We start from the raw sequence: 23186 nt of genomic DNA, 5'->3' as shown, positions 1-23186 counted from the left end.
CTGTTAATTATTTATGCATAGTCACTTTAACTCTACCCACATGTACATATTACATCAACTACCTCAACTAGCCGGTGACCCTGCACATTGACTCTGCACCGGTACCCCCCTGTATATACTGTATAGCCTCCCTACTGTTATTTTATTTTACTTCTGCTCTTTTTTTCTCAACACTTTTTTGTTGTTGTTTTATTTTACTTTTCTATTAAAAAATAAATGCACTGTTGGTTAAGGGCTGTAAGTAAGCATTTCACTGTAATGTCTGCACCTGTTGTATTCGGCGCATGTGGCCAATAAAATTGGATTTGATTCCCAATGTCAAACCAGTTGGAGAACATTTCTAGAACATTACCAAAACTGAAATGAAATGTAACCATGTTTGAACTTTTAGGAAACTTTCTGTTAAAGGTGCAATATGCAAAAATCGCTCCGCCATTTCCTGGTTGCTAAAATTCTAATAGTTTGCCTTATTTCAGTTTATGTGACAAAACAAGCAGTCATTGTGTAGAGAATCATTGTACCATCCAAACCCTTGTGAAATAAATTATCCATAACCAAAAATGTTGTGTTTTCATCTGTTTGAAACTGGTGTACAAAACCGAAAGTAAAAGACGCAAATTAGAAAATTAAGAACGGGAAGCATAGAAATAGTGCACATAGAACAGATCTACCGCTTCTTGGACTTGCTTTCAATTAAAATTACAGATCTATAACTCACAATTCTATGTGAATTTGGTTGGGTTACCCAAAAAGTTACATATTGTAGCTTTAAAGTAACAAAATACCAAGAAAATAAAAAATGTTTGTCAAGTTCCTTAAATGTGCTGAGAATGTTCCAAAGCCAAGCAACTATCCTGCACCATTCCCAGAAAGTTGTGGGACGGTTGTATGCAAAATAACCATAGGACAACCACGCTCTCACCAAGCTCTAAGAAACATATGGTTCTCAGAACTTTGTGGGCTAGTTGCGTTATTCCTCAAATCCCATATACACAGAAGCAGGGAGGATAGGGTCCCGGTTTCTGGTACATGGGGTAATATAACTAATGTTTCTTATGTTGACAAAGCTTTGTGGCTATGGGGAACGTTTGTGAGGAACACTGTGTAGCTAGACACACTCCATTTGTGCGGTTGGAGCCTGCTTCCTGAATGAGTAATCAAAATGAACAAACGATTAATTGTTTATAGGAACAAGATAACTTTTCTCACTTATACTCCCTCACTCTTTTTTAGTTTCAAATGCCGTACCAGTGGCCTCCATCACACCAAAATCTTAATAAACAAATGAAATACAAAAGGTTCTCTAGAGCTTGTTGAGTCTTTGTTTGCTTGTGAGGTCAGAGTGGTAGACAGAAAGGTACACCTTGGTCAGTAACTTACATAAATCTTTGACCCAAGACAATAAGGGGTTACCCGGGGTTACAAGTTCTTGCATCAGGAGTGGGCAGTCCTGCTTTGTTCCCGAGATTCAATCTCTTTTCCTTTATCTAACAGGAAAACACATTACAACATGATCCAACACCCAACTTAATCAACATTCCTTTAATGGGATACTTCAGATTAACACAGTTTTGTATTGTTGTTCCCCTAGAGTTCTAGGCCTACAGCTCTGTGCACTGGACTAACTAAATCCTCATGATGCCCATAGGCAATGCTAGGTCTGTTAGTGAGACTACCAATGAAGACCAACTCAGTGGAATGGAAATTAATTAGTAAAAACAACCTGAATGGAAATAGCATCCACACATTGGTTCACTGACACTGGCATTGGCTGTGATAATACTAAGTAGACGGTGTATGCCTATACTCACTAACGGCTAAAGCTACACTACATGACCAAAAGTATGTGGACACCCCTTCAAATTAGTGGATTTGGCTATTTCAGCCACATCCGTTGCTGACAGGTATATAAAATCGAACACACAGCCATGCAATCTCCATAGACAAACATTGGCAGTAGAATGGCCTTACTGAAGAGCTCAGTGACTTTCAACATGGCACCGTCATGGGATGCCACCTTTCCAACAAGTCAGTTCGTCAAATGTCCCTGCTTGAGCTCCCTGGTCAACTGTAAGTGCTGTTATTGTGAAGTGGAAACGTCTAGGAGCAACAACGGCTCAGCCGCGAAGTGGTAGGCCACACAAGCTCACAGAACGGGACCGCCGAGTTCTGAAGCACGCAGCACGTAAAAATAATCTGTCCTCGGTTGCAACACTCCCTACCGAGTTCCAAACTGACTCTGGAAGCAACGTCAGCACAATAAATGTTCGTCGGGAGCTTCATGAAATGGGTTTCCATGGCTGAATAGCCGCACACAAGCCTAAGATCACCATGCGCAGTGCCAAGCGTTGGCTGGAGTGGTGTAAAGCTCGCCGCCATTGGACTCTGGAGCAGTGGAAACGCATTCTCTGGAGTGATGAATCACGCTTCACCATCTGGCAGCGTGACTGACAAATCTGGGTTTGGCGGATGCCAGGAGAACGCTACCTGCCCGAATGTTTGGAGGAGGAATAACGGTCTGGGGCTGTTTTTCATGGTTCGGGCTAGACCCCTTAGTTCCAGTGCAGGGAAATCTTAACGCTACAGCATACAATGGCATTCTAGACTATTCTGTGCTTCCGACTTTGTGGCAACAGTTTGTGGAAGGCCCTTTCCTGTTTCAGCATGACAATGCCCCCATGCACAAAGCGAGGTCCGTACAGAAATGGTTTGTCGAGATCGGTGTGGAAGAACTTGACTGGCCTGCACAGAGCCCTGACAACCCCATCGAACACCTTTGGGATGAATTGGAACACCAACTGCGAGTCAGGCCTAATCGCCCAACTAAATGGAAGCAAGTCCCCGCAGCAATGTTCCAACATCTAGTGGAAAGCCTTCCCAGAAAAGTGGAGGCTGTTATAGGAGCAAAGGGGGAACCAACTCCATATTAATGCCCATCATTTTGGAATGAGATGTTCACATACTTTTCGCTATGTAGTACATGTATCTACCTGTAAGGTAGATAAGTGTAAGGATTCATTAATGATTTCCATATAAAAACTAACATTAAATAGACGCATTGTGGTTTCTTAGAGTGATCCAAAATAGCTTTTATTCTCCAAACTTTACAAATAGTGCAAATGTACGTAACATGAAAACAAAAAAAACATCCCCAAAAAGCTATTTCAGAAAACTAAAAGCAAATTTCTCAAACTCACACAGGGCAGGGGATGGTAATCATTACCACAGTAACTAATGACAGTAGGGCAGAGGGGGCACAGACTGAAACACAAGTTCAAACACTTCAATGTCTAAAACAAACCTTCACTCAGTCAAATGGCACCCCAAATTACTCAGGACAGAATCTCGTTTTTACTCTGTTATGTAGTTCCTTCCACTGAAATAGAAACGCCTGCACTCATGAGAACTTATCGTAACCCAGAGTGTAGCGCAGCAGAGGTCAAGCGAATATCAACCTCTGGTCCAGTCTTGGCCAATAATAGTAATACTGCAGTAATGAAGTGCTGGAGTTTTAATCTTAGAATATCTTTTTGCAAAAGTAAAGTGTATTTTTTAGACCTTGTTAGCTTATGAGGGTTATTTGTTAACTGCATACACTTTTGCACATTACATCTTCTGTAATAACCATGTGCATAAGACTATAGTAATTGATAGTGGTGAGGTAAAGATGGAAATACTACAAAACATGCATTTGCCTGATGTTTTCTGTTTGAATATTGCTGTTCTCTAGTATTTTAGATAATCTTGAAATGTATCATTTTCAGACTCCACAGCTTCTACATCAATTAATTTAACTCATAAAACAACAAAACCCAATCAATGGAAAACAAGACATTGCAAGACTAATGTCACAAACAGTAACTAAACTCAAACTCACTGCATAAACATATGCGAACTGGGAACAAAGTTCATACTTCCGGTTTTGTTCTTTCAGACACCGAGCTGTAGTATACGGTACTAGCTACCGTATAGTAGACTCCCGTCCTTCTCCCTTCCCTCCTAAATCTCCCACTCTGGTTGAGTGTTGGAGCACTGCAAGTAAACATTTAACATCTTCAATCCCAAGACCTTGTCAACAATGTCAGTTTTCTTCTTTCCTCAACATCCACAGCGATAAACAATCAGACAACATACTGCAAGAAATAAGAAAGATCCTTTTGGCATTATTTGTTTGGCACAAGTTGAGTACTAAACTTCCCATCTCTCCATTGTAATTGGCAATAAATCAGACTGCTCCTGTCAGTTTCATGTAACTGTAGGTGAAGACGGGTGAATCAATCTACCTGCTGCATGGGCCTAAAGTAGGTCTTTGGTATACATAGTGACTGGAGCCCTGTCCCGTCCATAATATGCCATTCAGTGGAAAATACCTTTTATAAGTAACCCATTATACAATACACTACTGTAACAGATTCTACAGTAAGGCAACTATCTGGTGATAAGTTAGTTAGGGATATGTCTTTGTGACCTTAAGTTAATACACAAAATAAAGCCATACAGTCATAGATTGCACACACAATGACACGCATCAACGCACACATTCACACGCACAAACACAGGTACACAAACACTATGCATCCATATAGAAACATATGCGACAAGAAAAACACTTCAATCCAATCAAAACACAATCTGAAGAGCAAAGTGACTGATGATAACCAGTCATAGGTTGGATTGAGGCTCAATCATATCATGGAGAAAGGGGTGGGGCGAACATCGTTTTACGTCCTCTTAGTGCAGTCACTTAACACAGTTCTCAGTCTCTTCCATGCAGTGTGGATGTCATGAACCACACACATACATCATCAATCCCAAAGTGCACCCAGGTGACCTTCCACTGGGCTGCCTGGTTCAGGTGTGTCCGACGCCAGGCCTCACTGCAGCACACACTTCTCCTGCTTGCTCTTCTTGCTGTACTTCTTGCGCCTCTGCTCCAGGCCTCTCTCCAGCCTCTCGTCCTCCTCCAGAGCCCTAGGCGCAGAGAACAGGGAGAGAGACCTGCTAGAACAGTAGCCTCATAGCAAATAGTCCCTCTCTCAGACTTAGGTTCAACTGTGTGGCAGTGGAAGACAAAACTCACAAAGACACCTGATATCTCATTCACCCCTTAGCATCCTGTCAAACCATATATTAACAGATGATTACACCCATGGTTTATGTGTAACAGAGCGTGTAAAGTGTTTGCTGTGTCTGTTCAGCATGTATGACTCAGCTGGGCCATGGGATGCGTCCCAAATGGCACCCTATTCCCTATATAGTACACTACTTTTGACCAGGGGCCATTTGGGCTCTAGTCAAAAGTAGTGCATTATTTGGGCAGGGATCATCAATTAGATTCAGCTGCGGGACGATTTTTGTCTTGAGCAGATGGTTGGGCCAGAACATGATTACAAATAATTTGTAGACTGCAAATTAACCCGCAAGAAGCCCAAACAGATATAATATTTGACTAAAACATAATAATTTCAAACCTTGCTTACATTTGTATATGATCACGTGTCTCTCTATTATGAGTGGAAATACTTGGGAACAGATTTCCAAAATTAAAATAACTTGCAGCTGATTTCCTGGTGTTTTTACAATCTTTTATGTCCAACAATGAAAATAAATAAATAAATGTTTTTGGGTTTTTTTGCTCAGAAAACTTGAGGGGCCAAATAAAACAACCCGCAGGCTAAATTCGGTCAACTGGTCACCAGTTGCGGAACCCTGATATGCAGACATGGCTGTCTCACCCTCTCTCCTTGGCGTCCATGTCGTGGACCAGCTCGTCCCTCAGGTTGACCAGAGACACCAGCTCCTGCAGTAGCAGCTGCTCCCTGTGCTTATGAGCAGCTGTCTTCTGCCACTCTGGAGGACAGAAAAAAGGGAGTGGGAGGGAGAGAGGGAGCGGAAGATAGGGAAAGAGTGATACGGGATTGAGGGTGATACAGAGTAGAGAAGACAGTTGTTGCTTTGCCAATGTGCACTTGAGTTCCATGACCACCTTTTTCTTGCAATGGTCTTTTTAATTTTTTTCCCCTTGTTCTAATAATATTCTAATTTCGTGTGAAACAAAAATCCCCTTCTCTTTAAAGATCTATAACCTAATGATGAAACTGGAAGTTAATAAAGGATTCAGATAAATAATGACATTAAAGAAAGGATCACTTCCTCAAACCAACTAGTGGGCAGATACCACTTGGCACAGTTGGCAGAACTAGCGTGAGTCAATCACACCCAAAGCTTAGTGCCATATGCAACAACACACTTTAGATTTCCTTTGCAGACTTAAAGCTAGAATTCTTAGTTGCTACATCCATTTTTGGACTTATAAATTAATGATATATACCCATTGATTCTTGAAGAATATAACTTATAAATGCCTCGTGAGCTTAGCTCAACGGTCGTACCCCATAAGCTTGTTTTACTCCAATGTTTGTAAACAACATAAATGTAAACAAACGCTGTAAAACCTAAAACATGGTTAAAACTATACATTTGATATCATGGATGGTCAGTCATTGCATAAATAGCTCTGTCTATGAATTTGAGAGTGGTTACGTTTATCCAGCCCCATCCCTTAGCTTTTTAGCGAAACGGGCGGGGAAAATAAACGTTGTTATTGTTTCAATTAAGGATTCTAGCTTTAAGACAGATTTTTGCTATTGTATGTTTTGGATGTCACTATGACCATAACTGACCACAGTAGTGAGCTGTACTGCAGAAAAGAGTTGAATCATGGATCTTGTAGTTCCGTATATTGGTACTGTAGTTTTACCTTCAGTAGCCATCATGTCTCTCAGTTCTCGGTTCAGCATCTCAAACCTTGTTTCCAGGTTCTGCTCTTCTTGTCTGTGGAGCAGAATTACTTTTGGTTAGATCAATGTAATGTATATATAATATGTCAGCATTGTTTAAAGCACTAGGTAACGGTAGAGAACACAGTGGGGATGGTGGATCTTACAGTAGCTGTAGTTGGTCTTGTCTCCTGATGAGGGCGTTCTTCTTGTTGACAAGAGTGAACCACTCCTGAATCAGCTTCTCCTCCTGCATCTTGTCACTACCTACATGTATGGAGACAGAGAGGGCATCATTATAAAGAGAAGCTTTGAAAATACTGAAAGCCTTATATATACTTCAAGGGTATATTTCTTTCTCTTTCTTCATCCCCCTCCTCCCTCCATCCCCCCCTCACCTATAATGATAATATGCCATTTAGCAGACGCTTTTATCCAAAGCGACTAACAGTCATGCGTGCATACATTTCTTTTTTTTGTTTCTTTTTGTGTATGGGTGATCCCGGGGATCAAACCCACTATCTTGGCGTTACAAGCACCGTGCTCTACCAGCTGAGCTACAGAGGACCACACCTGACTCCATCAGTCGCCGTAGTCTCCTTTCCACGATGTCTGCCCTGCTGTCAATGTGCTTCTGTTCTGCCTCTAGGGCCTTCATTTCGCTCAGTGCATACTGGCTGGCGTCCTGGACGCACACACACACACACACACACACGCACACGCACACACACACACAGAATGATACTTCTTTCATATACAGAACATTGGTATTTCCTTGATGCACGAAAGTGTTTATGACAGCGGCAGGCAGGGATTTGTGAACGTGACAGACCTGGCACTCCTCCTCAGCCGATCGTCCTTCTTCACCAGCTTCCCCTTCTATATGAAAAATACACACAAACACTACGTAAAGAAATGCATAGGAACATAATGCAGTAGCTCCACTGAGCAATTGCTGGACGAGCATTAAAGTGGCAAACTAAACTGCGATGACAAGAGGCAATTAGCATAATTTGATAGGCCAAGGACTGATCCTAACGACAGGAAACCATCAAAGTAATTAGAGTGAGTGAAGCCAATGCTCAGGGGATGGATGAGTCAAGTACAGCAAAGAAAACTGTGATGACTTGTGTCTGTACTCTCTTGCTCTCCTATCCACTGCACCTCTGATGGGTGTTGTGCAATCAAAGTTCCTGGGAAACTGGAGACTCAGTAAGTCAGTGTGGGGGTAAACTCCGATCACATCATACAAAATCAATATACTGTACATCGTGGTCAAAAGTTTTGAGAATGACACAAGTATTGGTCTTCACAAAGTTTGCTGTTTCAGTGTTATGAGATATTTTTGTCAGATGTTACTATGGTATACTGAAGTATAATTACAAGCATTCCATAAGTGTCAAAGGCTTTTATTGACAATTACATTAAGTTTATGCAAAGAGTCAATATTTTCAGTGTTGACCCTTCTTTTTCAAGACCTCTGCAATCCGCCCTGGCATGCTGTCAATTAACTTCTGGGCCACATCCTGACTGATGGCAGCCCATTCTTGCATAATCAATGCTTGGAGTTTGTCAGAATTTGTGGGTTTTTGTTTGTCCACCTGCCTCTTGAGGATCGACCACAAGTTCTCAATGGGATTAAGGTCTGGGGAGTTTCCTGGCCATGGACCCAAAATTTCGATGTTTTGTTCCCCAAGCCACTTAGTTATCACTTTTGCCTTATGGCAAGGTGCTCCATCATGCTGGAAAAGGCCATTGGTCGTCACCAAACTGTTCTTGGATGGTTGGGAGAAGTTGCTCTCGGAGGATGTGTTGGTACCATTCTTTATTCATGGCTGTGTTCTTAGGCAAAATTGTGACTAAGCCCACTCCCTTGGCTGAGAAGCAACCCCACACATGAATGGTCTCAGGATGCTTTACTGTTGGCATGATACAGGACTGATGGTAGCGCTCACCTTGTCTTCTCCGGACAAGGTGTTTTCCGGATGCCCCAAACAATCGGAAAGGCGATTCATCAGAGAAAATGACTTTACCCCAGTCCTCAGCAGTCCAATCCCTGTACCTTTTGCAGAATATCAGTCTGTTTTTCCTGGAGAGAAGTGGCTTCTTTGCTGCCCTTCTTGACACCAGGCCATCCTCCAAAAATCTTCGCCTCACTGTGCGTGCAGATTCACTCACACCTGCCTGCTGCCATTCCTGAGCAAGCTCTGCACTGGTGGTGCCCTGATCCCGCAGCTGAATCAACTTTAGGAGACGGTCCTGGCGCTTGCTGGACTTTCTTGGGCGCCCTGATGCATTCTTCACAACAATTGAACCTCTCTCCTTGAAGTTCTTGATGATCCGATAAATGGTTGATTTAGGTGCAATCTTACTAGCAGCAATATCCTTGCCTGTGAATCCCTTTTTGTGCAAAGCAATGATGACGGCACGTGTTTCCTTGCAGGTAACCATGGTTAACAGTGGAAGAACAATGATTTCAAGCACCACCCTCCTTTTAAAGCTTCCAGTCTGTTATTCTAACTCAATCAGCATGAGAGAGTGATCTCCAGCTTTGTCCTCGTCAACACTCTCACCTGTGTTAATGAGAGAATCACTGACATAATGGCAGCTGGTCCTTTTGTGGCAGGGCTGAAATGCAGTGGAAATGTTTTTTGGGGGATTAAGTTCATTTTCATGGCAAAGAGGGACTTTGCAATTAATTGCAATTAATCTGATCACTCTTCATGACATTCTGGAGTATATGCAAATTGCCATCATCAAAACTGAGGCAGCAGACTTTGTGAAAATTAGTATTTGTGTCATTCTCAAAACTTTTGACCACGACTGTATGTACCGGTTTCTGATTTCCTTCGGGCAGCTCCATCCTCTTCCTGACCTGTAGCAACCTGTAAATACAACAAAGGAATCACTCACAGAGATGGAGAACGAGAGATAGCAGAAAGTGGAGAGAGAGAGAGAGAGAGAGAAAGATCATAGGCCGCTTACCTCGGTTGAGTCGGCCTCGTCTATTGACCTGCGTTGCGACCGCCGCTTCTTAACCAGATCTGCATCTTTTAGGTGGGAGAACCCAGACTTGGCAGATAAGAAGTGTGTCCTGGGGGGTGCGACGGGGGCCTGGGCCCCTCCTGCTGCCCCTGCAGCCTGCGGCCGCTTGGTTCTAGGGGGCGGGACCACATCCCCATTGGTGCCCCCCTTAGTGTCACTATAGGCCTCCTTCTCCGCAGCGCCCCCATTGGTCTCCATTGTGAGGGCCTCATCTTGGATCCGTTGACAGTAGCGTGCAGCGGCCTCCGGGTCGGGGCCCTCCCTGCTCTCCCCGGCCACACCGTAGCTGGACTCGCTGCTGTCCGCCTCGATGTGCAGCACACTCAGCTCCTGGCCCAAGAAGTAGGTGCGGATCTGGTTGAGGTAGGTCATGACGATGAGGCGGTCAGGCACGGCCAGGAGGACCATGTCTGAGGGCTCCATCAGCCGAGAGATGCCCAGCGCAGCAAAGCCGTCGAAAGCCTGGGGGTTAAAGAGGAGATGGGGTGGATGGGTAAATTGCAGTAGTACTTAAGTAAAAATACTTTAAGGTACTACTTAAGTACTTTTTGGGGGGTATCTGTACTTTACTATTTATATTTTTGACAACTTTAACTTTTTCTCCACTACATTCCTAAAGAAAATAATGTACATTTTACTCCATACATTTTCTCTGACACCCAAAAGTACTCGTTACATTTAGCTTAGCAGGACAGAAACATTTACCAATTCACACACTTATCAAGAGAACATCCCTGGTCATCCCTACTGCCTCTGATCTGGCGGACTCACTAAACACATATGCTTCGTTTGTAAATTATGTCTGAGTGTTGGAGTGTGCCCCTGGCTATATAAAATAATAAAACAAAAAAATCATGCCGTCTGGTTTGCTTAATATAAGAAATTATTTATACTTTTACTTTTGAGACTTAAACTGTCATGTATACGTGAATTCTGATTATTTCCAGGAATACACAATATCCTGAAATACATGTAAATATCTTTGTTAGAAATAATACTATATTTCCCTTGACGGAGTGATGCTGAATGTAAAAAATGGCTCAACTTATCCGACTCGCCCCTACAGTAAATGCACTCAAAAATGTAAGTACTGTATATTTAAAACCAAATACTTTTACTCAAGTACTATTTTACTGGGTGACTTTCCCTTTTACTTGAGTCATTTTCTATTAAAGTATCTTTATTTTTACTCAAGTATGACAATTGGGTACTTTTTCCACCACTGGTAAAATGTTCAGGTGCTAAACACTTCATGATAAAATTAAAGGGGTAGCAAATGATGGGTTAGCACATTATACTCTGACTGATTATCACATGACGAAAAAACATGAGGGAAATCACCTTCTTGTTGTTGCGCTTGATGTCATAAGGGTCCAGCATCTCAAAGTTTCTAAGCAGCGAAGAGAGAGAAAATCGATACACAAGAACAGGAAACAAGTTAACACAAAAATTATGATGATGTCATTTTCAAAGGTTAAAGAAACCATAACATAATGCCTGCTCATGTTTTTGTCTAAGTGCTCCACAGAGGGTACCTACATCCTGTCCGGGTGGAAGTGGTGTAGAAGGGCACAGAAGGCCAGGCCGTTCCTCCAGGATGTGCTGAAGTTAGTGATCTTGACCCCCTTGTGTTCTTTGGTGGCCTCCTGACACCACTCCAGTAGTGACTGGCTGGAAGTGACCAGGCCAGGACTGGCCATGAGGCCCTAAAACAACAAATGGCATCAGATATAATTGGTCAATTCAGAGTTAAATCGAAGTGGCACTTCATTTTATGGTATAGAAATGACCAGGTTTCACACAGTGATAACCTAAAAACAAGTGTTGTTTTGTCGTTACAAAATTGACAGTTATGATGGTGGTTAGGAGTCAACATTTCATAAGTCAATGATGACACAAAATGGATGTTGAAGGATTGGTCAACTGATAAGACTATAAATAGCGTACTTCTGGAGAAGCAGCACTGTCTTGACCCATTTCCTGAGAGTTTGCAGGTCTGCGTTTAGGCGTTGTTGGCTCCTCTGCTGCCTCCTGCTGACTAAAAAGATAAAGACAGGGATTTAATATGACCTGACTACACAGCAACTGAATGTTATACTCTGGATTTTTTGTTCAAACAGTTTATTAGCAACACATTTAAAACAATGGTAATGGATTAAATATATGGCATTTTCTCAATCAGTTAATTTTCATACAAGTGTAGTAGTAGTAGTAGAATTATCAACAACCAGGGGAGGGTGTGGTAAGTTGAGCTAAAGGGGTAAGTTGACTCACCCTGGTTTCTAATCATTTGACCAAATATTTAGGAAGAGGTCATGTACAGTTGAAGTCGGAAGTTTACATACACCTTTGCCAAATACATTTAAACTCAGTTTTTCACAATTCCTGACATTTAATCCTAGTAAAAATTCCCTGTTTTAGGTCAGTTAGGATCACCACTTTATTTTAAGAATGTGAAATGTCAGAATAATAGTAGAGAGAATGATTTATTTAAGCTTTTATTTATTTCATCACATTCCCAGTGGGTCAGAAGTTTACATACACTATATTAGTATTTGGTAGCATTGCCTTTAAATTGTTTAACTTTGGTCAAACGTTTCGGGTAGCCTTCCACAAGCTTCCCACAATAAGTTGGGTGAATTTTGACCCATTCCTCCTGACAGAGCTGGTGTAACTGAGTCAGGTTTGTAGGCCTCCTTGCTTGCACACGCCTTCTCAGTTCTGCCCACAGATCTTCTATAGGTTTGAGGTCAGGGCTTTGTGATGGCCTCCAATACCTTGACTTTGTTGTCCTTAAGCCATTTTGCCACAACTTTGAAAGTATGCTTGGGGTCATTGTCCATTTGGAAGACCCATTTGCGACCAAGATTTAACTTCCTGACTGATGTCTTGAGATGTTGCTTCAATATATCCACAATTTTCCTTCCTCATGATGCCATCTATTTTGTGAAGTGCACCAGTCCCTCCTGCAGCAAAGCACCCCCACAGCATGATGCTGCCACCCCCGTGCTTCACGGTTGGAATGGTGTTCTTCGGCTTGCAAGTAACCCCCTTTTTCCTCCAAACATAACAATGGTCATTATGGCCAAACAGTTCTACTTTTGTTTCATCAGACCAGAGGACATTTCTCCAAAAAGTATGATCTTTGTCCCCATGTGCAGTTGCAAACCGTAGTCTGGCTTTTTTATGGCGGTTTTGGAGCAGTGGCTTCTTCCTTGCTGAGCGGCCTTTCAGGTTATGTTGATATAGGACTCGTTTTACTGTGGATATAGATACTTTTGTACCTGTTTCCTCCAGCATCTTCAAAAGGTCCTTTGCTGTTGTTCTGGGATTGATTTGCACTTTTCGCACCAAAGTACGTTCATCTCTAGGAGACAGAACGCGTCTCCTTCCTGAGCAGTATGACGGCTGCGTGGTCCCATGGTGTTTATACTTGCGTACTATTGTTTGTACAGATTAACATGGAACCTTCAGGCGTTTGGAAATTGCTCCCAAGGATGAACCAGACTGTTTTTTCTGAGGTCTTGGCTGATTTTTTAGATTTTCCCATGTTGTCAAGCAAAGAGGCACTGAGTTTGAAGGCAGGCCTTGAAATACATCCACAGGTACACCTCCAATTGACTCAAATGATGTCAGTTAGCCTATCAGAAGCTTCTAAAGCCATGACATCATTTTCTGGAATTGTCCATGCTGTTTAAAGGCACAGTCAACTTAGTGTATGTAAACTTCTGACACACTGGAATTGTGATACAGTGAATTATAAGTGAAATAAATTGTCTGTAAACAATTGTTGGAAAACTTGTGTCATGCACATAGTAGATGTCCTAGCCAACTTGCCAAAACGATAGTTTGTTAACAAGAAATTTGTGGAGTGGTTGAAAAACGAGTTTTAATGACCCCAACCTAAGTGCATGTAAACTTCCGACTTCAACTGTATGTGAAGGAAGAAACCACATGGGAAAGGGCTAAGCAAGTTAAGTCCAAAAAACGGATTCTCACTAAGACAAATTAATTTATTGCGTTCGAGGTTTCATGTTGCTTGTATCTAAACCAAAGTAGATAATTTTAATTTTAAGATTGTTCTATACATCAGTTGAGGTCTCTATAAGCTTCAACATGCGGTCCTTAACCTATCATTAAAGTGCATCCTTTAAGTTTTGTGCTCAAATATAGGCAAAATGTTTGCCTTGGGGTATGTTGAGCCAATGGTTGAGGCATTGGCAAGTGGAGCAAATTGAAGTGTTTTCCTGCAAGGCATTATCGCTGGGATATGAGGCAACAGGGCCTGGCTTAATGTTAAACGTGTTTAAGTACAAAGTGTTTGTTAGGTGTTAAGCCTGTGTTAAAAGATGCATAAAATGAATAAAAGACAAAAAGTGATTGTGATTGTGTTGAATTGTGTTTGGGAAATAAAGATAGACATGATTTTAAAAAGGCAGCGGTAATATTTAATTCAGAATGTACATTTGTAGGCGGTTTAGCTTAGCATGTCCCACGGCTCAATTTACCCCATACAGTGGGGAGAACAAGTATTTGATACACTGCCGATTTTGCAGGTTTTCCTACTTACAAAGCATGTAGAGGTCTGTAATTTTTATCATAGGTACACTTCAACTGTGAGAGACGTAATCTAAAACAAAAATCCAGAAAATCACCCTTTGACTTGATGACAGCTTTGCACACTCTTGGCATTCTCTCAACCAGCTTCACCTGGAATGGTTTTCCAACAGTCTTGAAGCAGTTCCCACATATTCTGAGAACTTGTTGGCTGTTTTTCCTTCACTCTACGGTCCAACTCATTCCAAACCATCTCAATTCTGGAGGCCAGGTCATCTGATGCAGCACTCCATCACTCTCCTTCTTGGTAAAATAGCCCTTACACAGCCTGGAGGTGTGTTGGGTCATTGTCCTGTTGAAAAACAAATTATAGTCCCACTAAACCCAAACCAGATGGGATGGCATATTGCTGCAGAATGCTGTGGTAGCCATGTTGGTTAAGTCTGCCTTGAATTCTAAATAAATCACAGACAGTGTCACCAGCAAAGCACCCCCACACCATAACACCTCCTCCTCCATGCTTTACGGAGGGAACTACACCTGCGGAGATCATCCGTTCACCCACACCGCATCTCACAAAGACACAGCGGTTGGACCCAAAAATCTCAAATTTGGACTCCAGACCAAAGGACAAACGTCCATTGCTCATGTTTCTTAGCCCAAGCAGGTCTCTTCTTGTTATTGGTGTCCTTTAGTAGTGGTTTCTTTGCAGCAATTCGACCATGAAGGCCTGATTCACACAGATCCCTCTGAACAGTTGATGTTGAGATGTGTCTGTGACTTGAACTCTGTGAAGCATTTATTTGGGCTGCAATTTCTGAGGCTGGTAACTCTAATGAAATTATCCTCTGCAGCAGGGGTAACTGGGTCTTCCATTCCTGTGGCGGTCCTCATGAGCGCCAGTTTCATCATAGCACTTGATCGTTTTTGCGACTGCACTTGAAGAAACTTTCAAAGTTCTTGAAAGTTTCCGTATTGACTGACTTAAAGTAATGATGGACTGTCATTTCTTCTTTGCTTATTTGAGCTGTTCTTGCCATAATATGGACTTGGTCTTTTAACAAACGCTTTAAGAAGGAAAGAAATTCCACAAATTAACTTTTAAGAAGGCACACCTGTTAATTGAAATGCATTCCAGGTGACTACCTCATGAAGCTGGTTGAAAGTATTCCAAGAGTGTGCAAAGCTGTCATCAAGGCAAAGGGTGGCTATTTGAAGAATCTCAAATATAAAATATATTTTGATTTGTTCCATATGTGTTATTTCATAGTTTTGATGTCTTCACTATTATTCTACAATGTAGAAAACTGTAAAAAATAAAGAAAAACCCTTGAATGAGTAGGTCTGTCCAAACTTTTGACTGGTAGTGTATTACTAACTGTAAGTCGCTCTGGATAAGAGCGTCTGCTAAATGACTAAAATGTAAATGTAAATGTAAATATCTTTGTTAGAGATAATACTATATTTCCCTTGATGGAGAGATGCTGAATGTAAAAAAGTTCTCAACTTACCCCACAATCCCCTACATGTAAATGCACTCAAAAATGTAAACACGTCACACAACCACTCTTTTGCACATGCGTGTCCAACATAACATACAGTACCTCTCCTCGTCTAAGCCTCCGGCAGCTACGTCTACTGACTCAAAGCCAAAGTCCACCTCTTCAACCCCCATGTCTTTTCTCTCTACCTCCATCTTCTCTGTCTTGTTGGCTCCCTTAACATGTAACCAGTCGTCCTCAGCTGGTGTAGCAGTGGTTGGAGAGGTCTTGTCAAGCACTTCTGCCTCTGAACCCCTCTCAATGTCCTCGCTAACAGTGTCTGCGAAGAACTTAGGGGTTTCTGTGAAGGACTCCATGACAATGGCAGTTTCTGTAAAGGTCATGCTCTCCATGCTCTCCTCCAGTCCCTTCTCAAAGACAGTCTCTGCCTCTGAACCCCTCTCAATGTCCTCGCTTACAGTATCTGTGAAGGCCTCAGTGACCATAGTGGTATCTGTGAAGGTCCAGCTCTCCCCACTCTCCTCCAGTCCCTTCTCACAGACTATAACTTCTGGTGATATCTCCTTTGAGTGAAGAATTGTGACAAAGCTCCCTTCGGAGACCATGCTTGAGGTTAATGATATTGAACCCTCTGTGGCTTCCTGACTGGTGGCTTGATTGTCTTCCTGAGAGAGAGACAGCAAGCCCTCAAGGGAGTCTGTCTGCCTGGTGAATGAGGAGTCCATTGAAGGAGTTCCATCTGAGAAAGTGGAACTGAGGCGTTTTTTCGAGCGGGGAACTGGAACAGGCATGCTTGATTGTTCTATGTTTAGTCTACTCCTCCTCCTACGCAGAGGAGCAACCACCACTTCACTAGATGCTGCAGGCTGGCACCCAGGGGGTACGGGAGGAAGACTACTGCTCCTCTTGCTGCGTCGAGGTGGTTCAAGCACAGAGGCTGAGGCCTCATGTGAACGTCCTCTCTCTCTGGTAGAATCGTTGTCATCCCCACTAGAGGCATGCCGGGTCTTTGGTCTGGTAGCATCTAAATGGACAGGAGGGGTCGGGTCTCGTTTCCCACGAGGCTTTGGGACTGGTAAGTACTCCTGCTTGTCCTCAGTCTTTACTTCTGGCGCAGTGTCCTCTGTCAATGCCTTCTGAGCTGCACTGTAAAGGAAAACTGTAATTTATGCGCTAATTTGGGGTATTATCAACAGTAAAATACTGTGAAAGCATTTTACTGCAGCATACTGTAAATTATGGTGCATTGTGGGAAATTGTTGTGGGTGGGGAAATAATTTGGATATTTTGAATGGTACTGTAATTCCATCCCACTGAATACAGTACCGTACCGTATATTTGGAGCGCCAAAAACCTTTTGACCACTAGTGGGTGCATGGTATTGTTGTTTCTGGCTCATTAACATATTTTGAGGCATGTCTTGTAAGAGGCTATATTTGTTGCACCTGTTAGAGAAAGCTGTACCAATTTAACTGGTCTGTGGTAGTAGTGACCCATCAAACTAAAATATATAGGGGACAGGATTGGAGTTGCAACAAGTCTTAAACCTTCAATGGTTGAGCATTTTGCCATGTCCTTTTGGTCTGTTTTGCCCTGTAGTCGCAGCCTGTTAAGAAGCCTTTGTTAAGGCCTCTAGAAGTGGAAGTGATATAAAACACCAAATATCAATTGATATGCTGTGATATGTAAACACATTACCTAGCAGCCAACCTGCTTGCACCAATCCCATGTAATTACAGTAAAATAATGTGAAATACAAACCCCAATCCCCTCAATGAATTTAATTCATCCATTCATTCATTAGATTACAGTAGCATTGACTTTTTTACAGTATAATACAGTCAATTCTACGGTATGTCATTGTACAGTACTTGCTATGATACCGTTTTAAGATTACAGTAGGCGTACTGCAATATGAAATACAGGAACTTACTTGCCAATGAGCGGCCTATAAATTACTGGCTTATCTTCAACTGGCTCAGTGGACATTTCTGTGACTTCCTGAGACTGCATCTCAGCCTCAACCTTTTCAAACGAGTCTATCATCAGATCCTCTATATGGCCTGGTGCTGTAGACCCCTGGTTGGCAGCATTCAGGGCCTCTACAACCACAGCCTCATCTTCTGCTTTGCCTGATTCCACTGGGGGAGAATTTGTTTTCTTGCTGCGCCTTGGCGGGGCTATTTTTCTGATGATCAAGAGGGGGGCAGTCTCTCTCACACCAAAGTCCGGGTACGACTCTGTCGGTACATGATCTGGTGTTAGGGGAACAGTTGTGACCTGACCAGTAGCACTCTCTAAATTATCAGCTTTCTGACGAGGTTCGGGAGAGGGAGATGCTTTCCTTGTGCGCTGAGGTGGAATCAGCTTAGTAACCGCCTGGGCAATCAGATTCTCTGGCTCATCAGCTTTCGGAGTTGGCTGTGGTAGAATCAGTTCAGTGGCTACCTGGCCAAGTTTCTCTGAAGGTTCTGCACTGGAGGCTCTAGAGGTTCTACTTGGCCGCGGAGGTGGGACCAGGCCAGTTGCCTGTGTTGATGTGTCTTTAGTGAAGCTTTCCTTTCTCCTCAAAGGTCGGTGTGGAGACTCTGCAGGAAGACTACTGTCTCTTTTCTTAGTACGGCGAGGAGGGACCACGTCTATGTGCGCCTGGACAGGGGCATCAGCTTTCTGTTGGGGCTCTGTTGAAAGACTACAGTCTCTTTTACTACCAGGCCGTGATGGGACCACCTCAGCAGCTGCCTGGGAAGTGAAACCCTTCTGACCATCAGCTTTCTTTAGAGGTTCTGTTGAAAGACTATTGTCTTTTCTCTTCGGACAGCAGGAAGCGACTACTTCAATGGGCTTCTGTACAGATACATTCTCAGATTTCTGTTTGCGCTCTGGAGTGAGGCTGTCATTTCTCCTTAGAGGCTGTGAAGCAACTACATTAAATACAATCCCTTGAGCATCAGCTTGCTGTTGAGTTTCTGGTGGAAGACTTCCCTCTCTTTTCTTCACACGATGAGGAGCGACCAGTTTAGTCGTTACCTGTGCAGGGACAGCCTGGGTAGCCACACTTCCTTGGTCATCTGCTTTTTGTTGAGACTCTTGTGGAAGGGATCGCTTTTTCTTTCTGCCTCTCTGAGGGGGGACAACTTCTGATTGTGTTTCAACTGAGGTGACTGGGGTGACAGTCTGATCTTCAGAGGGTTTATCTGGGATGGGTACTATATGTTCTTCAGACTTGTCCTCTACCAGCAACTTGTCTGCAGTAGGTTGTGAGGTAGACACAGAGGCTTCCTCTGTGCTTGCGTGTTGGGGGCTTAAAGAAAAAAAAAGTTATGTCTCAGGTCTTGCTATAGAATTAGATTCCATTAAAGGCCTAACTTCTCACTTTAAACAACGTTTTTTTGTTTAATTATATTATCAAAAAAGCAACCTTACAACAATGATTTTTCACAAAAGCCACATTCCATAAGCTAGCAAATGACTAAATAGAGACAGTTGCATACCCAAGTCCACTGAGGAGATACTGAAGAAGTGTTACAAGGGAACAACGCAACACAGTGAACAGTTATAACTCATACAAATCGTCCATGTTTTTTTCCTTAAATTACAAGCATGCGCACACACACATATTTGTCACACGTCTGACATAGCAGCATAAACAGTACAAAGACACTGATGACATGGATCCACAAACAAGTGCTTTAAACATCAAGAAGCCGCTTAAACACATCCAACATTCTGTACTGTAGACTTGTCCATCACAGTTCACTGAGTAGCAAGCATTGCTGAGCAAAACATTATGCAAACAAGAGACAATGTTATAACTGCAACTAAACATATTTGTATTCTCAAGCCGTGCAGGCAAATAGTTCCGAGACGGGTTTGCTGCCAGGACACTCACCCCTTGTCCAGGTGTAATGAAGGTGATAATTCTGTCTTGATAGGTGACCCTGCTGAAAAAACTTCAACATAACCTGTTATCTGTCCAGAATCCTGCACTTTGAATGTTGACTTCTCCCCTACTTGCGCCCATGAGTCAAGGGTAACCTCTTCTTCCCCAGTTACCACAAACTCTCCTCTGGAGATCTCAGTAAGGTCAGCCTCCGTCAACGGCGGCCATTTTCTCATACTGCTTCGGCCTTCGACTCCAACAAACCCATCCTCACTGTCTTGTCTCACTGCCGATGGAGAGTTGGATTGCTTGTCTTCCAGAGTAAACAAGGATGACTCAGTAGTGGTTGGGAGCTCTATAGTTGGTTTGGTTTCACCCTCAACATGCAGTGCCTCTCCAGACACTGCTTCCTGAATGAGGGTAGATATATCTGGGACAGGTTCAGAGGAGCTCTCAGATGGGACTGCACTGTCCTCTGGGTCCACAATGCTACTGTCTGCATCTTCTGTTGGAGGGGAACCAGACGGACCCAAAATGGCTGCTACTGTTTCATAACTGTGAGAGAAGGATACTAACTGTAAGTGAGGGATTGAGCCCTAAAACAAGAGTGATACACATTGGGAGCATGCCAACCATATACAAAGTCTCAAGTCTTCTCAGAAATCAAGGTGAATAAACACAGATCGTTCAAACTTCAATCATCAAGAAATGTATTTTATTAATCGCATACGAAAGATGCTCAAAGTTCTACATTTGATCAAATTGTCAATCCATGATGAAAATAGAAAATGCCATCACATGCAAACAGAAATCTAAACAACTAGTGAACATGAGGGTGACACTGGTGAATATAATGACCTTAAGTGGACTCGTGAGTCAGAATGCTACTACTTTCTAAAAAGTAAGCACACTACACATTTTGCCTCACACCAATCTCCCACTTACCCTCTGGAGAAGACACCAACAATAGTCTGTAGAAGGCCAGAGGCCTCCTCCAGCTTCTCTGCCACAGAACCCTCAGCCTCCAGCACCTCCCACCCCAAGACTTGCTCTGGTTCTGACACTGCTGAGGGCTTTTGGATCTCCTCAGATGTGACCTTCTCTATTTGTGGGCTGCTGAGGACACTAACATGAGAGGTGAACATTGAAAAGAACATCCCCACAGAATCCATGCCACGCACAGAAAAACACACTAAGTTGTTGGTATGCACCACAACGACTCATCCGTCACAAATTCAGTAAGAATATCAATCCATAATATATGATCGTCATTTAAGAGGCTCACAGACCTAAAACACATCTCAGATGCAGAACATCTTGAAAACGACCAAATGCCATGCAGTCTTTAAAACTAACTGTTTAGTGTTTCCAGAGACCTATAATTAATTGCAATATGAGTGAAATAGTTTTCCTTCCAAACATTTTAATTAAGTATGTTAAAAAGCAGCTTTTCTCTTTTGGAATGGTGTGGGCGTACTCCAACAACAGAATGGTGTGGGCGTATACTGGTCAAAATATTCATGCAAGTAGACCGCTGATTGGCCAGCTCATAATGACATCATCCTCTATCAGGAAATAGCAAGCACTTTTGAAACAGTCTGTTGGCGGGTTTTTAAGTGTTTTTTCTCCAATGTATGCTTCGGCCACAAATATGAGTTAACAGGATATTAACTTTTAAAAGTGAGATTTTCACTGGACAGTTACTTCAGAGGTTTGCCAGAGCTCAAATATCTGGCTTTCCAGTAGCAATGGCAGGCCAAATAAGACAAACAACAACATATCAGTACCACTGCAATCCATGCAGAGAGCCATATGCTCAAACACTTACCCCTTATCTAGAACATACTCTGCTGGTTCCCCAGCAACCTCTTTCTCCTCTGTCTGCATACTTGTCTCTTAAAAACCAAAAGCAAATATAATGTTGCATTCCACTTGCTATGCGAGTCACTGGAAATAGGATATTACATGCTTAACCACACATATCTTACCATGTGCCTCTACAGACTCTGCACCGTGAGGGGGCGCAGACGGAAAACCAGGAATGCTTGCTGCCTCGGGGCAAGATGGTGCCAGTGCAACCATAGTTTTAAGGCCTTCATCTCCAACTGCACTGCCTAGGTCAGGCTTGGAAAGCACGGTATCTTCTGACCTATCCTTCAATGGTTTTTCATACAATGGCTGCATAGAACTCACAGATTCTTCTCCCTGGGCCAGAGCCAATTCAATTGGCTGTCTAGAAGGTAATCCAGGTACTGTAGATTCATTTGGACAAGATAGGAGTAAAGCAGACATGGTTTGTTCTTCCATTGCTTTAGGTTGTAGTAAGGACAGGAATCCAGGAGTGAGACTTTCACATGCCACTATATTTTTCATATTTTCTTTGTCTGCTGACCTATCTTTGATTATTATGGTCTTATCTTTCAGTGTCTTCTCAAACAGAGGCTTCTGTTCAACGTGCCAATTTCCTGTCTGGACTTTGGCCGTAGATGGCAAACCTGGTAGACTGGAGATTTTGAGGCAAGATTGTGTGAAATCCACACTATCTACTTTCTTCTTAGGTTGTGGTGCAGAGGGGAAGCTAGGAATCCCGGCTGCTTCTGGGCAACATGGCACCAAAGCAACCATTGCTCTTGTTTTGTCAATGTCTTCTTTTGATCCTCCTTTTGGGAGAATGTTTTCTTCTTTCTTCTTCTTCTGCAAGTGCTCAAACATAGGCTTGGGGTCAACTAGCCATTCTAAATGTGTAGCCCCCTCAGTGGATGCAAAACCAGGGAGACTGGAAACTTTAGAGCAAGCGGGCACAAGACTCAACATACTTAGATCTACCTCAGCTTTGGAATGTGGTGCAGAGGGGAAGCCAAGAATACTTGCTGCAATAGGGCATGATGGTACCAGATCCACCATTCCTTTCATTTCTTGTTTGTCTTTTTCTGATATTTCCATCAATAAAATCAGATTCTTCTTCATTTGCTTCTCCCATAATGGTTGATGCTCCTTGGGTGGGTCTGTGTGACAATCTTTTCTTTCAGTTTGCTGATTGGATGGGAAACCTGCAATACTGGAGACTTTTGGACACAATGTAAGAAGGTTGATCATATTTGGCCCATAATATACTACTTTGGGTTGTGGTACAGAAGGGAAACCAGGCACCAAAGACATATTTGGACAGGATGGAACCAGAGCCAACATCCCTTTCATATGGTCTTCGTCTTCTTCTGATCTTTCCAATATCACAACTGGCTTTTTCTTCATTTCCTTCTCCCATAATGGCTGATGATCCTCGGGCTGATCTGTGTGCCAATCTTTTCTGTCAGTTTGCTGACGGGATGGGAAACCTGCAATACTGGAGACTTTTGGACATGATAGACTGATCATCCTTGGCCCATAATAGACCTCTTTGGGTTGTGGTACAGATGGGAA

The 23186-nt window shown here is 42.8% G+C and overlaps 1 protein-coding gene across 1 annotated transcript in view; it reads right to left on the bottom strand.

Annotated features, from left to right (window-relative positions):
• Nucleotides 1-3070: 3070 nt before the first annotated feature.
• Nucleotides 3071-23186, bottom strand: part of LOC311112951 (EH domain-binding protein 1-like) — a 63216-nt gene continuing 43100 nt past the window's right edge. Inside the window, exons 9-19 of the mRNA XM_084156088.1 lie at nt 11772-11862; nt 11364-11530; nt 11166-11214; nt 9765-10286; nt 9613-9664; nt 7612-7658; nt 7353-7464; nt 6947-7046; nt 6761-6834; nt 5736-5850; nt 3071-4971 (exon numbers count right to left, since the gene is read on the bottom strand). Coding sequence (XP_084012214.1) covers nt 4875-4971; nt 5736-5850; nt 6761-6834; nt 6947-7046; nt 7353-7464; nt 7612-7658; nt 9613-9664; nt 9765-10286; nt 11166-11214; nt 11364-11530; nt 11772-11862 — 1426 coding nt within the window. The 3' untranslated portion in view covers nt 3071-4874. The remainder of the gene's footprint in view (nt 4972-5735; nt 5851-6760; nt 6835-6946; nt 7047-7352; nt 7465-7611; nt 7659-9612; nt 9665-9764; nt 10287-11165; nt 11215-11363; nt 11531-11771; nt 11863-23186) is intronic.

This window comes from Coregonus lavaretus, assembly GCF_964263955.1.
Source record: "Coregonus lavaretus genome assembly, chromosome: 39".
Lineage (NCBI taxonomy): Eukaryota > Metazoa > Chordata > Actinopteri > Salmoniformes > Salmonidae > Coregonus > Coregonus lavaretus.
Note: the sequence above shows the minus strand (reverse complement) of the source record. Positions and strands in the feature narration are given on the sequence as shown.